Source organism: Leptonychotes weddellii, chromosome 2, assembly GCF_054177405.1.
Source record: "Leptonychotes weddellii isolate Sample4059 chromosome 2, ASM5417740v2, whole genome shotgun sequence".
Lineage (NCBI taxonomy): Eukaryota > Metazoa > Chordata > Mammalia > Carnivora > Phocidae > Leptonychotes > Leptonychotes weddellii.
Window position 1 is genome coordinate 44807780 of NC_138370.1, and position 13999 is coordinate 44821778.

Consider the following 13999-nt stretch of genomic DNA (forward strand, 5'->3'; position numbering starts at 1 on the left):
CACACACCACTTCTTTATCCATTCATCTATTGATGGAAACCATGTATTATTTTTAGAGAGTGCAGTTTTGCCACTGATGAGTGGGATGTCAGGGAGTGGTATCTGAAAAGAATTTTGAAGGAAGTTTGCTCTAAATTGTGACAATACCCTTCCACATTTTGTTGCTTTACTGAGATATTTGGTAAATACATTATTTTAAAGAAGGCTTTTGATCTTAGAATTAAATTTCTTTTGGATGTGTCCATGTACAGAGACTAGCCATAGTTAACCAATTTCTTTTCAGTTCCATATTTACAGGAGCCCAGAAAAGCTAGAGGTTGCTTGTGTAATATACACACTTTGTATCAAAAGAATAAAACAGTTTGCAGCTACCATTTTTAATAACAGAGTTCATTTCCTGACAGGAGAAGTTGTAGGTTTGCCTACCACACCTTCATAAGGTTGACTGGGAAAGAAAACGGTGAGTCCAAATGAACTTAGAAAATGTATTACTTACATACACAGCAAAGTAAGATCAGCATGGTGTTAGCTCCTAGGGCCACAGGATGAACCCAACCAAAGGGGCCAGATGATGGGTAGCAGAGATGTTGGGCCCCTCTGCTGCTGAGGAGTCAACTGTAAATGATAGCCAAGTGGTCTGATAGCCTGTAGCTGAACCTGAGGAGGTTGAGGTGGAAAGTCCCATGCTTTCACTTCATGAGACCAGGGAGGTGGCTGAGAACCTGCTTCATGACTGCCCATTACAACATGGCCTTTTTCCTGTGTTTCAAGAAGAACTACATGGTCAGACTCAGTCAAGACTTCGGCCAACCTGCAGTTAAGCCTTGTCTATGCAGTCTATGTGAGAAGCATACAAGGTCATCAGGGCCTAGGGCAGATCTGTTTCTCTAAGATGCACAGTCCAAAGAGAAAGTGAATGGAGAGCTGAAGGGATGGAAGGGTAAAGCTTAGGTGTAAAAAGATATTTCTGTAACTCAAAGCCTCTATAAATAATTAAGACAACCTTTCTATGAGGAAAGAGAGATAAAATATATCCTAAGTTTTCATGAGAAGCTTAGCTGTCTTGAGGAAGGCAGCAGCTCAGCTTTTCAAATGCAAAATCCTAAGATTCTGATGGCTTATTTAAAAAATGCTAAAAACCCACAGCTGTGGGCACATGACAGTGTCACAGTGTAATCTAAATTCCCTTGCTGTGTGAAAGATGGTGGAAAGGATGTCGAGGACTTTCAAGTTCATTGGCATTCTCTGGCTTCTCTTGTCAGGGGTCTGGGTTTCCTTTGACACAGCATTCCAGTTGAAACATACAGTAGGCAACTAACATTTCACTTGTAGAGCACTCAAGTCTGCAGATACCATTCCCATAGCATTTCCTGTGCATTTCTGATGCCAGTGGATTCAAGCCTGGAAAGAAAATGAATGGAAAGGTAATTCACTATGGGTCTTTCTGGACTGTAGAATTGGTACTTCCATTTTTATCAAACTAGATTCCAAGGAGACTTGATTATAATGTTTGGTTCTATAATTGAAAAAAAAAAATAACTACAGCTTTCCTCCCCCTCCCCCTCCATTCATACATTGAAACCCTAAATTCCAATGTGGCTATATTTCAAAGATAGAAATGTAGTGATCCGAAGGGACAGGTGCACCCCAATGTTTATAGCAGCAATGTCCACAAGAGTCAAACTATGGAAAGAGCCCATTTGTCCATCAACAGATGAATGGATAAAGAAGATGTTGTATACACACACACACACACACACACACACTGGCATATTATGCAGCCATCAAAACGTGGATGGAACTAGAGGGTATTATGCTAAGCAAAATAAGTCAATCAAAGAAAAACAATTATCATATAATTTCACTGATATGTGGAATTTGAGAAACAAGGCAGAGGGTCATAGGGGAAGAGAGGAGAAAATGAAACAAGATGAAACCAGAGAGGGAGACAAACCACAAGAGACTATTAATCTCAGGAAACAAACTGAGGGTTGCTGGAGTGGAGGGGGGTAGGAGGGATGGGATGGCTGGGTGATGGACATTGGGGAGGATATGTGTTGTGGTGAGCGCTGTGTATTGTGTAAGACTGATGAATCACAGACCTGTACCCTTGAAATAAATAATACATTATATGTTAATAATAACAAAAATACATGGCAATAAAAAAAAAAATAAGAGGTGTTCCTAACATGCAAAAAAAAAAAAAAAGATGAAAGCCTGAGAAGATGAAGCGTAGTGGTCTGCATAACAAGATAAGAAATTCCTACGGAAATGATGAGCTTTGGGAATGCATAAGGCACTAAAGGCAATATTGTAGACTATCTAGTTGGAAGTCTAGAGGCCATGAATGCATTGCTGTAAACCATAATGGAATTGGTCCCATCAGCAGCTTCAAGAGGCCCGGATTGTATGGATTCTTAAATCCAGCCTATTGAGTCACATGACCCAAAAATCTGGTTCATCTGCCTAGAGGTTACTTGAGGGAGGATGAGAAATTAAATGGGATCCTATAACATCTGGATTTGAACTGACTCAGTAGCCCTGAGTGAAGAGAATATTCAAGAAGGGATTTTTAAAGTCAGTAATGAATATGGTCAAGCTAAACTATAAGACCAGTCAGTGCTCTCTCTCATGTCTCTCTACCTGCTATCTCATCTGATCAGACATTTCTTTTAGCACATAAAGCTTATTAATTCTCTTGGAACAAGCCATTCCAAATCTGTTTCTCCATGTATCTAAGGCATCTACAAATAATGAATTTACTATAAGCAATTTCAGCAAATTAGAAAGCTTAACAAATTGTGTTATCACTATTTGTTGGTTTTGACTATTATGCCTAGACATGTTCCTCACTTAGGGACAAAACAATAGTGGCAAAACAGGATGGGGTATTATTAATGATGATATAATGATAGCTCTCATGAGCCTGGTACCCTACGTGTGATGTACAGGCCTATTCTATACATTATCACACTTAATCCTTACAAGACGCTGAGATTAGTATTATTGCCACTTTGTGAATGAAGAAACTAAGATTCAGAGAAGATTAGACTTTTGCTTAAAGCTGCATGGCTAACAAAAGTTGGAGAGCCAAGATTCAAGCTTAGGTCTTGCTAATGTCAGACCGGTTGATGCTGTTTCCGCTTTGAAAATAGAAGGGTCCATGGTGGGAAGACATTCATAGGTTTGCTTAGTGGAATTGCTCTTCTAGACAAATGACCTGCCCCCCCGCACCAGAAAATTCCCATTTTACCTGCCACCACTGGGTCCCAAAAGAAGAGCAAGACAAGCACAATGAGGAGAGGCTTCATGGCTGAGAGCCTCCGTTGAGGAGGCCGGTGGCAGGGTCTGACTCTGGCTGTCAGAGTGCAGAAAGGGAAGGTTGAGCACGCCCTCCCATACAAACCTCTCAGGTCTGGGGTATGCCCTGCTCCAGGTAGATATGCTACACTGATCTTCCCTGAGGCAGAGAAGCTGGTGATGCTTATGTGTGGAAAAAACTGACGGCCCTTTCCCCCTTTGACAGCTTTTCCTATTGACAAAGGCACTGCTCCCCGACCTGGATTTTCCAAAGGTACTAGTGGAGACCTGAGAACTATACTTTTTCTTTTTTTAAGTAAACAAACATAATTTTTTGTTACTACAAAAATTAAATGTTAATTTTGGACAATTTATAAAATATTAAAAATTACAAAGAAGGAAAAGTTAACACTTGAGCCCCATCTCTCAGAAACAACCCATGTGTTTCTTAAGAAAGTTTTAGGTATGCCTAGTTTATTATTTAATATTTTGTTATGAATAGTTCTGTATCATATACTTGTAATCAGATATCCTGCTTTTCTAACATGATATATACCATAAGTATTTTTTGTCTCATTAAAATTCTTCATAAGTGATATTTTTCAAAGTTGCATAATATTCTGTCAAGGTCTTTTTTAATAGCTATCACTATTTTAAAAAACTTTATTGAGATATAAATGCCATAAAAATTTAAATATTAAAGTGTACAATTTGATAAGTTTTGACACATATACTTTTTTGAAACCATCATCACATTCAAGATAGTGAACATATCTGTTACCCCAACCATTCTTTATAACTTTTCTTCCCCAGGTTTATTGAAGTATAATTAGCAAATAAAAATTGTTTATGTTTAAACAATCAAATGTGATGATTTGAAGTACATATACATTGTGAAATGATTATCACAATCAAACTAATTAACACATCCATCACCTCAAATAGTTACAATTTTTTTTTTTTGGTGGTGAGTATAGGTAAGATTTACTTTCTAAGCAAATTTCAAGTATACATTATTTTATTAACTGGAGTCACCATACTGTACATTAGATCCTCAGAACTTATTCATCTTATAACTGAAAATTTGTTTGCTTTGGCTAACATCTCTCCATTTCCCCCACTTTCCAAATTCTGGCAGTTACCACTTTACCTTCTAGTTCTATGAGTTTGATTTTTTTGAGATTTCATATGTTAGTGAGATCATACAGTATTTGTCTATATATGGCTTTTTTCACTTAGCATAATATCCTCTAGGTTTTTCCATGTTGTTACAAATAGCAGGGTTTCCTCCTTTTTTTTATGGCTGAATAATATTGCATTGTATATATACCACATCTTTTTTTTTTTTTAAGATTTATTTATTTGAAGAGAGAGAGAGAGCATAGGGGAGGTGGTGAAGGGGCAGGGGGAGAGGGAGAGAATCTCAAGCAGACCCCCAGCTGAGTGCAGAACCCCATGAGGGCTCTATCTCACTACCCTGAGATCATGACCTGAGTTGAAACCGAGTCGGATGCCTAACAGACTGTGCCACCCAGGCACCCCTCCTATATATTTATTGAAAAAAATCTGTGTGTAAGTGGAGCCATGTAGTTCAAACCATGTTGTTCAAGAGTCAACTCTATACTATCTATTAGAAGTGATTGGCTCAATAGGAAAGGATTACATAAAAGCATGGATACCAGGAGGCAGGAATCATTGAAAGCCATCTTAGAAGTTGCCTACCCTACACCTGAATTTTGCTTGGGAAATTTCTTACTAATTTGTTAGATTTTGATTTTAAGAATATTAAAAAAAACATATTTCATCTGTTTTCCCCCCCGTTTTCAAAAGTCTAAAACACTTAATTCACCAATATTATATTCTGAACAATGTGTACCTTTTCCCCTCAAAAAGAGAGAAAGAGCAGACTTCTGCATGTCAAAAGACTATGTTCAAAATAACCAAAGTATGGAAAGAGTCCAGATGTCCATGGACAGATGAATGGATAAAGAAAATCTGGTGTGTGTGTGTGTGTGTGTGTGTGTGTATTTACAATGGAATATTATTCAGCCATCAAAAAGAATGAAATCTTACTATTTGCAACAATGTGGATGGAACTAGAGGGTATTATGCTAAGCAAAATAGGTCAGTCAGAGATAGACAAATATCATATGAATTCACTCATATGTGGAGTTTAAGAAACAAAACAGATGAACATAGGGGAAGAGAAGGAAAAATAAAGTAAGATAAAAACAGAGAGGGAGGCAAATCATAAGACTCTTAATTATAGGGAACAAACTGAGGGTTGCTGGAGGGGGTTGGGGGATAGGGTAGCTGGGTGACGGGCATTAAGGAGGGCACGTGTTATAAAGAGCACTGGATGTTAAATGCAACTGATGAATCACTAAACTCTATCTCTGAAACTAATAATACACTATATGTTAATTAATTGATTTTAAATTAAAAGAACTTAAGGAAGGTAAAAAATAAAAAAAAGAGTTCTAGGCTCTACTGACTGAGCCAGCCAGATGCCCCTAAAATCCAGATTTCTACTTCTATCAAATAAATCAGAAGATATAGCAACATTCTTTTGGCATCCCTTGCATGGCAAGAATCTGCTAGAACTGAATAGAAGTTACCCTTCATGTAAGGCCTATATGCTCCATGGTTCCCCTCTCCTCACCATTCCTCAAACTTCTCCCCAATACTGAGACATGCATTAATTCCCACTTGTCATAATGAACTTTTGTTTTCTTATAATAGAGAAATATGTCTCTGTGCAAGACTCTCTCACAAATGGGGAAAGGAACTCAGAACTGCCAACTCAGGGAAGTCTTTGAGGTACTCTGACATGACAAAGAAAGTGTATGAAGTATGGAAGGGGGCCCCCAAGCCATTATGTACTGTTGTGCAATGCACCTCATTGCCTCTGTGAATGGTGCCCCCTAGGGTTGTGCAGTGAGCAATCTGCACAGCTGTTCAGTGCATTCTGGAGGCATGAGAAAGATACAGAGTTGGCACAGACCTGTGAGAACAGAGCAAGCAGGGGATGGCCCCAAAAGGGGTGGAAACAAACTGAGGGTTGCTTGTGGGGGAGGGGAGAGGGTGTATGGGGTAACTGGGTGATGAGCATTAAGGAGGGCACTTCATGGAATGAGCACAGGGTGTTATATGCAACTGATAAATCACTAAATCCTACCCCTGAAACGAATAGTACACTATATGTTAACTAAATTGAATTAAAAAAAAAAAAAGACTATGTTCTTTTGGGCACTGGAAGGAACTCTTGGATTCGGATTTTATGATAGATTTTGGAGAGTGCAGATGAATTAAGAGCTTATTCATTCCCTAAACCAAGTCTTGAATAAGGTAGAGGAAGAGGGATAGAATAGGAGTGAAGGAAGATGAACAGTACACAGAGTGAGGGGGAGGGGTGTCCCTGTTTTTCTCTCCAGTCTTGGGTTTCATATAGTGGGAGGCAAGGGAAATGGGAGGAGGTAATGGAGGATAGAAGCTCTGGGTAGTCTGATGGCAAGGTGCACTGGTGTTTCTTTATGTGAATGGAGCTCAGTGAGGTGGCAAGACCATAGCGTAGCACACTGATTGACTGGTTTTCAATGGTAGATAGGTCTGAGGTAGTCTCACAGCATTGGTCCCCCTTCCCTCACACAGGTTCTCCCAGTGTGGGAAGAGAGTAATAGTAGAACCCTTGTATGACTGACATCACCATGGATGTGGTGGAACAACAACTATTCCCACTGGAACGTCTGGTAAACTAGAATGATGCTGGAGTGGCAGAATCATCCCATACATTAAAGAATGAGCCTCACCCAAAGAGTTTTAAGAATTTTATGAAAAACAAGAAGCAACTTAGCAGTTATACATTGGCTAGGGACCGAAGACCAAGCAGGAATGATGATTATGTTGGTAATGTTAACATAATCAATGCTCTCTCAGATGTCTTACCACTGTTTAAGTCCTCTTGAACTTACAAAAAATTTAGAGAAAAGAAGCAACTCTGAATACACCGAGTTTAAGTTTCTGTGACCAGGAGGAATGAGGTTCATAATAGGAATTAGGTTCATTTATTAAAAAAAATAAAGTTACACTTTTGCAAATGTGCCCAGTGGACTGATAACCATATCCTCTGCATGACTCCATTATGCTGAAACATCTCCTATTGACTCTCCCCCTTCTCCTAACCTACTTTCTCTTCTGGCCTCTTCAGTTTAGTGAGCTGTATTGCTAACCATCTCTGCCAGCTTTGAAATCACAGTATCATCTTTCATACCTTCTTCTCATTATGTCCTATGGCCACTAAATTCTGTCAATCCAAAGCAGGAAAGAACGTCCAATGAAAAAAGACAGTCTCTTCAACAAATGGTGTTGGGAAAATTGGACAGCCACATGCAGAAGAATGAAACTGGACCATTTCCTTACACCACACACAAAAATAGACTCAAAATGGATGAAAGACCTAAATGTGAGACAGGAATCCATCAAAATCCTAAGGAAACAATCAACAAAACCAAAAGACAACCGACAGAATGGGAAAAGATATTTGCAAATGACATATCAGATAAAGGGCTTGTATCCAAAATCTATAATGAACTTATAAAGCTCAACACCCAAGGAACAAATAATCCAATCAAGAAATGGGCAGAAGACATGGATAGACATTTCTGCAAAGAAGACATCCAAATGGCCAACAGACACATGAAAAAGTGCTCAACATCACTTGGCATCAGGGAAATCCAAATCAAAACCTCAATGAGATACCACCTCACACCAGTCAGAATGGCTAAAATTAACAAATCAGGAAACAGCAGATGTTGGTGGGGATGAGAAAGGCGAACCCTCCTACCCTGTTGGTGGGAATGCAAGCTGTTGCAGCCACTCTGGAAAACAGTATGGAGATTCCTCAAAAAGTTGAAAATAGAGCTACCCTACGACCCAGCAATTGCAAGAGGTTGAAAATAGAGCTACCCTACGACCCAGCAATTGCACTACTGGGTATTTACCCCAAAGATACAAATGTAGTGATCCGAAGGGGCACGTGCACCCCAATGCTTATAGCCGCAATGTCCACAATAGCCAAACTATGGAAATAGCACATATGTCCATCAACAGATGAATGGATAAAGAAGATGTGATACACACACACACACAGGAATATTATGCAGCCATCAAAAAAACAAAATCTTGCCATTTGCAATGATGTGGATGGAACTAGAGGGTATTATGCTGAGCGAAATAAGTCAATCAGAGAAAGACAATTATCGTATGATCTCACTGATATGAAAAATTTGAGAAACAAGACAGAGGATCATAGGGTAAGGGAGGGAAAAATGAAACAAGACAAAACCAGAGAGGGAGACAAACCATAAGAGACTCTTCATCTCAGGAAACAAACTGAGGGTTGCGGGATGGGGGATGGGAGGGATGGGGTGACTGGGTGATGGACACTGGGGAGGGTAGGTACTATGGTGAGCTCTGTGAATTGTGTAAGACTGATGAAACACTGACCTGTACCCCTGAAACAAATAATATATGTTAATTAAAAAAATAAAAGTTTTACTTCAATGTGTCAAAAAAAAATAAATTCTATCAATCCTACTTCTGAAATCCATCCCGAATCTCTTCTTTCTTCTTAGTCCTCACTACCAGTGTTCCAGTCCTAGATTATTGAAATATAATAGTGTTGAATAAATATATTGGTTATATAAGATTGTATATCTCACAAGTAGAAAATATACCTTATTTTCAAGACCACATGAAATTTTAACAGATATCAATTTTATCTTAGATCACAAAGAATGATTCAATAAATTCCAAAAAGCTATAGAACAGATCACATTCTCTGGTCCCATGAAATTACAGTTAACACGGAGCTTACACTGGGGTCAGGCACTGCTTAAGAACTTCACATCTACTAATATAATTCTCCTAACACCATGATGTAAGTACTATTGTTATCTCATTTTGTAGATAAGGAAACTGATGTAGAGAGAGACTCTAGAACTTGCCAAAGATCAGACGGTACATTATGGGGCTGAGATAGAGTATTATAGATGAAACAACAACATGGTAGTGGATATAAATGAAGGAAGTTAATGTAAAAGCACACACATGAAAAGAGTGTAAGCCTTCATAAAATTCATATTTACTTTAACCTTACCATTTAAACATATAATTATCACGAATTTCATTTATCCTTCATATTAATTATCCTTGTATAGAAAAGAGAGTTTTAAACACTTTCAGTTTCTTTTCCTGGAATCTGAAGAAGATGGAGTTGGACATTTCACCACTTCTTTTTTTTTTAAGATTTTATTATTTATTTGTCAGAGAGTGAGACAGAGAGTGAGTGAGCACAAGCAGGGGAATCAGCAGGCAGAGGGAGAAGCAGTCTCCCCGTTGAACAAGGAGCCCAATGTGGGACTTGATCCCAGGACCCTGAAATCATGAAGGACCCCCGGGGTCATGACCTGAGCCAAAGGCAGCTGCTTAACTGACTGAGCCACCCAGGTGTCCCTACCACTTCTTTTTTTTCTTAAGTTTAGTTTTCCTCCATTTGCAGCAGATGGTCCAGTCAGAGCAGTATCTGATTGCACGTTCATCAGCATTGCACTTCATTCTGCAGTTATAGGTTTCTAAAGAGCATGTGTCTTTAAAAAATGAGGTCCTGGCTTTGAAAAGAGAAAAAAAATTATATTAGGTTATATTTTTTATTTTTATCTTTTAATGTCTAAAGTGTTCTATGATAAATTAAAACATCAGTAGAGAACTTTCTCAGAAAAAAGTAACAGAAAAAAATACAGAAGACAAAAGCAGAGATACTGAATAAAGATTAATGAAGATCTTTTCCATAGGGTAGGTAAATGGGGCAGTGAGCTGAAGAGGAGAGTTTTCGATGAGAACTGTTATGGCATATTTCTGTGTAAAATGAATAATCTGTTTAGGGGGGGATTCATGATGCAAGAAACAATGTTTGACTTCACGAGTGAAGTCTTTAAAAAGTGAGTGGGGATAAAAATCTAGTTGAAAGTGGAGGGGTTAACCTTAAATCAGAATGGAGAGAAGGCAGAGTAAGATAAAATTAGGTGAAGGCATATGGTGGTGGGAAAATGAGGAAGTTATCTCTTGGTACTTTTACTTTCTTGGTGAAATAAAAAGAAATCATCAACTGAGAATAAGGGAACAGAGGAAGCTGAGTCTTGGTTCTAACTGTCCAGTACATTTGGGCTCAAAGCCATGTCTCCTTCACTGAGGAAATTTCTAAGATTGCATAAACTCCCATAAGTCATAATTTCTCACTTTGGTTTCTCTCTCTCTCTCTCGCTCTCTCGGTGTCACATAGGAAAACTTGGGAAACTCTTTGGCATTATTTCCCAAAGTTGAAGATACACATGTTCTATGAAAAAAGTTTAATTCCTAGGTATATATCTGATAAGTATGTGTTCACATATACAACAAGAATCATTGAGCAAAAATTCATAGCAATAATAGTATTTATAGCAGCCAAATCCTAGAAACAATCTAAATGTTCATCAACAGTAAAATGAATAAGTATACTGTGGCATATTACTATGATGGAACACTATATAGGAATAAAAACTAATGAACTTCAGTTGTACACAGCAACATATTTGAATTTCATGCATGTCGTATGGAGTAAAGTAAGCCAGTTACAATATCATTTCATTTATATAAATTGTAAAGCAAGGTGACAAAACTAAACAATAGCGTATAGATATATGTGCTTAGGTGACAGAATCCTAATATATGTTTTCCTGCAGCCAGAACCCTAATGTTTGGTTATCTACCATTCTTCTAGATATCCTAGGCATAAATCTGTATTAGTTTAAGCCAATGATAGTGTTCTCTATTTCTTTGCCAGTGATTAGTTTGAGGGTGGGTATGCAATTCATTTCTGGGGAACTTCTGAGAAAGTATTCCTTGTCAATAATGAAGAAATGTACTCCTTTTACTCTGGTGTAATGTGGTGGATCTGGATATGATGTTCAGAACAGTGACAGGTATCTTGCGACCATAGGAAAATCTAGTCAAGGATAAATCTGACTCTTTTCCAATACTTGACAGTGTGGATGATCTGCTGCATTAGCCAATTTCAGAATTGTCTGACCTTTGGACTTCTTATGTGCAATAATATATTTTCTTTATTGTTTAAGCCAGTTGAATCTGAGTTGTTTGTTGCTTGTTGCTTGAACCTGAAAACATACTCACTGGTACAGCAAGCATTTACAGTAAAATGTAAAAAAAAAGAAAAACCCTCACAGAATGGGAGAGGATATTTGCAAACCTATGTCTGATAAAGGTTTAGGGTCCAGAATATACAAAGAACTGGCAACTCAATAATAAAAGACAACCTAATTAAAAAAGGAGTAAAGGAGTTGAATAGACATTTCTACAAAGAAGATATAAAAATGGCCCATAAAACATGAAAAGATGATCAACATCATTAAGTAGCAAATTAAATGCAAATTAAAACTACAATGAGATATTGCTATAGCAACTAGGATAATGATAATAACAAAGACAGACTATAGCAGATGTTGGTGAAGATGTGGAGAAATTGGACCTTCATGCACAGCTGGCGGGATTATAAGATGAAGCATGCAGCTGTGGAAAATTGTTTGACAATTACTCAGAAAGTTAAACATAGTTATTTTTAAAAAAGATTGATTTATTTGAGAGAGCGAGCAGGGGGAGGGGCAAAGGGAGAGGGAGACAAGCAGACTGCACACTGAGTGGGGAGCCCGACTCAGGGCTCGATCCTAGGACCCCGAGATCATAACCTGAGCCAAAATCAAGAGTCAGATGCTTAATCGACTGAGCCACGCAGGTGGCCCTAAACATAGTTATTGTATAACACAGCAATTCTATTCCAAGTTATATACTCAAAAGAATTGAAAATATGTCCACAAAAAAACTTGGCTATAAGTGTTCACAGCACATCATTCATAATAGCTCCAGAGTAGAAACAATCCAAATGTCCATTAACTGATGAATGGATGAGTAAAAGGTAATGTATCGATTCAATAGAAAACCATTCATCAATTGAAAGAAATTGAGCACTGAAGCATGCTACATGGATGAATTTTGAAAAACATGCCAAGTGAAAGAAAACAGACTCTAAGGGTCACGTATTGTATGATTATATTAAATATCCAGAATAGGTAAATTGATAGAGACAGGAAGTAGATTAGTGGCTGCCAGGGTCTGAAGGGAGGGGAGGATGGGGAATGACTGTTAATGAACATGGAGTTTCTTTATGGGGTGATGAAATATTCTGGAATTAGATAGTGGTGATGGTTGCACAACTTTATGAATATATAGGAAACCACTGAAATGGTATACTTTAAAAGAGTGAATTTTATCTCATTAAAAATACATAAAAAAACAAGAACAATGAGGGGAATCTTGAATTGCCAGCTATTAAAATGTGCTCTAAGGTAGTGGGTGCATCAGAAGAGATAGGTAAGTCCATAGATAATAATATAAACCCCATTTATAAATCCAATGATTAATATATTTTTATTATATATTATTGGTGGATTTAAAAATTAACTTGGGAAGGTTAGATTGATTATTCAATAATATGTCTGTATAACTGGTCATCTGGATAGTGTTAAGATGGAATCTTAATTCCCATCATACCCAAAGTCATTTCTACTGAGGCCCTTACCAAGATTGGTGATCAGAGTTCTGTGAACCACAGATAATGATGGGGCAGCCTCCTCTTCACCCTTGGCCATTCTAATCATCACTCACTTCCATTGTTTCAATTTCCCAAGTTTCCTGTGTTCTGTGAACATCCTCTCACCATCTTTGGATCAAACAATAGTCCTTAAGTTAGAGTTCAAAATAAGTGAAATCACTGAAGGGGACCACCTTATGAATCTGTCCTTAGCATCAACTCTCCATTCCTGTTAGGGCCAAAGCACTCCTCTGACATTCTTCATTGTGTGGTACGATCTGCACCTGACTAATTTATTTTCAAATTCTTGGAAGACCTTTTATTCTCTCTCATTTATATTTTCATATCTCTGGAATGAAAGATTTCTGTCTTACCTTGAGGAACTATGGACAGCAAAGCAAGGACTCCAAGGATGGAATGCAAGACCCTCATGGTTGAATAACTGGAGAGAATCAGTAGCTGTGATGAAGAGAACTTCTTTGTATATTTAGTACCCAAGAGATGAGTTGCTGTATGATTACTGAACCTTTTAGTAGCAAGAACATTTCTGTGTTCCAATGAGCCTTCATATCAGGAGACAGCATGCAATGGACATGACTATCAGTCATTCAAAGTACATTTGTCAAATGTTGACAGGTTGTAGGCAAAGACAGTAGGATGCACAACACTTACAGAAGAGGGGCAGCCATAGTGAAGGAAGAAGAGAAAGTCTATGAAAAACCATTATCTTATGGCTCCTGGCAGAACTGTAAAGGTTAAGGCATTTCCAGAGTTAAAGTATTCAATTTATTTCCTCAATAACAGGAGGAGAAACACTATTATAACAGCATGTCTATTTATAAATATTTTTTGGAATGTATCTTACCAGACTTAAGCAATGAAATTACATTTAAAACCATATACAGGCTACTGAGAGATTAAAAAAAACTTCTATTTGATTGCCTTCTGTCCAACTACCTGAATAAAACTGACTCATTTTTATATCTAAAGTCTTAGGTA

At 37.9% G+C, this 13999-nt stretch overlaps 2 protein-coding genes across 2 annotated transcripts; both read right to left on the minus strand.

Moving 5' to 3' along the window:
• Nucleotides 1–1010: 1010 nt before the first annotated feature.
• Nucleotides 1011–3311, minus strand: DEFB134 (defensin beta 134). Its single transcript, XM_031023786.2, has 2 exons — nt 3254–3311; nt 1011–1401 (listed from the first exon to the last, which is right to left on the minus strand). Exons 1-2 carry the CDS (start codon nt 3309–3311, stop codon nt 1259–1261), a joined length of 201 nt encoding a protein of 66 aa, XP_030879646.1. The 3' UTR covers nt 1011–1258.
• Nucleotides 3312–9813: 6502 nt separating this feature from the next.
• On the minus strand, nt 9814–13621 carry LOC115939424 (beta-defensin 43-like). The gene is made up of 2 exons (XM_031023785.2): nt 13375–13621; nt 9814–9968 (listed from the first exon to the last, which is right to left on the minus strand). Exons 1-2 carry the CDS (start codon nt 13430–13432, stop codon nt 9814–9816), a joined length of 213 nt encoding a protein of 70 aa, XP_030879645.1. The 5' UTR covers nt 13433–13621.
• Nucleotides 13622–13999: the final 378 nt, after the last annotated feature.

What these genes read in the sequence shown, in the direction of transcription:
- DEFB134 (XM_031023786.2), bottom strand. Translation starts at nt 3,311, where the DNA reads ATGAAGCCTCTCCTCATTGTGCTTGTCTTGCTCTTCTTTTGGGACCCA. An exon ending in TTGGGACCCAGTGGTGGCAG is followed by an intron (nt 1,402 to 3,253) that starts GTAAAATGGGAA and finishes TTTTCTTTCCAG; the next exon opens with GCTTGAATCCACTGGCATCA.
- LOC115939424 (XM_031023785.2), bottom strand. Translation starts at nt 13,432, where the DNA reads ATGAGGGTCTTGCATTCCATCCTTGGAGTCCTTGCTTTGCTGTCCATA. An exon ending in GCTGTCCATAGTTCCTCAAG is followed by an intron (nt 9,969 to 13,374) that starts GTAAGACAGAAA and finishes CTCTTTTCAAAG; the next exon opens with CCAGGACCTCATTTTTTAAA.